General features: G+C 63.8%; 1 protein-coding gene across 1 annotated transcript in view; it reads left to right on the forward strand.

Moving 5' to 3' along the window:
- The window catches only part of OBSCN (obscurin, cytoskeletal calmodulin and titin-interacting RhoGEF), a gene marked incomplete at its 5' end in the record, with an annotated part of 134,611 nt that overhangs the window by 39,351 nt on the left and 94,613 nt on the right, over positions 1 to 647 (forward strand). The window contains 1 exon segment of the mRNA XM_007456511.1: positions 199 to 465. Coding sequence (XP_007456573.1) covers positions 199 to 465 — 267 coding nt within the window.

Below are 647 nucleotides of genomic sequence, written 5' to 3' on the forward strand. Positions count from 1 at the left end.
GAGAGAGGAAGGGGCGGACCTCCACTTGTAGGGGCCAGGGAGGTGGGGAAGGGAGTGAAGGAAGGGGCAGGCATCCACCTGGAGGGGCAGGCCTTCCCTTCCAGAGCACCTTGAGGCTCCCTGGGGAAATGATGGGGGCTGGACCGAGGGCCAGGGTCTTGCTGCAGTGGCTCATCCTTCCCCTTGTTTGTCCCATAGTGCGCCAGGTCCGGCTTGTGCGGGGCCTGCAGACAGTGGAGGTGCAGGAGCAGGGCACAGCCACAATGGAAGTAGAGCTGTCCCATGCTGATGTGGAGGGCAGCTGGACTCGAGATGGCCTTCGGCTCCAGCCAGGACCCACGTGCCAGCTGGTGGTGCACGGCCCCACCCATACCCTTACGCTGTCTGGGCTGCAGAGGCAGGACAGTGGCCTGGTTTCCTTCAGGGCGGAGGGCGTGCACACATCTGCGCGGCTGGTGGTCACTGGTAGGTGGACATAGGTGGGGTGGGACTCACTCCAGAGCACCTGCCCCTGTCCCCAAGGTGGCCCAGGGAGGCAGCTATGGGCAGGGATATGGAATCCTGGAGGAGGGGGGCTCATTCCTTTTTTTTTTTTTGCGGTACGCGGGCCTCTCACTGTCGTGGCCTCTCCCGTTGCGGGGCACAGG

This window comes from Lipotes vexillifer, unplaced genomic scaffold, assembly GCF_000442215.2.
Source record: "Lipotes vexillifer unplaced genomic scaffold, Lipotes_vexillifer_v1.1 scaffold814, whole genome shotgun sequence".
Taxonomy (NCBI): Eukaryota; Metazoa; Chordata; class Mammalia; order Artiodactyla; family Lipotidae; genus Lipotes; species Lipotes vexillifer.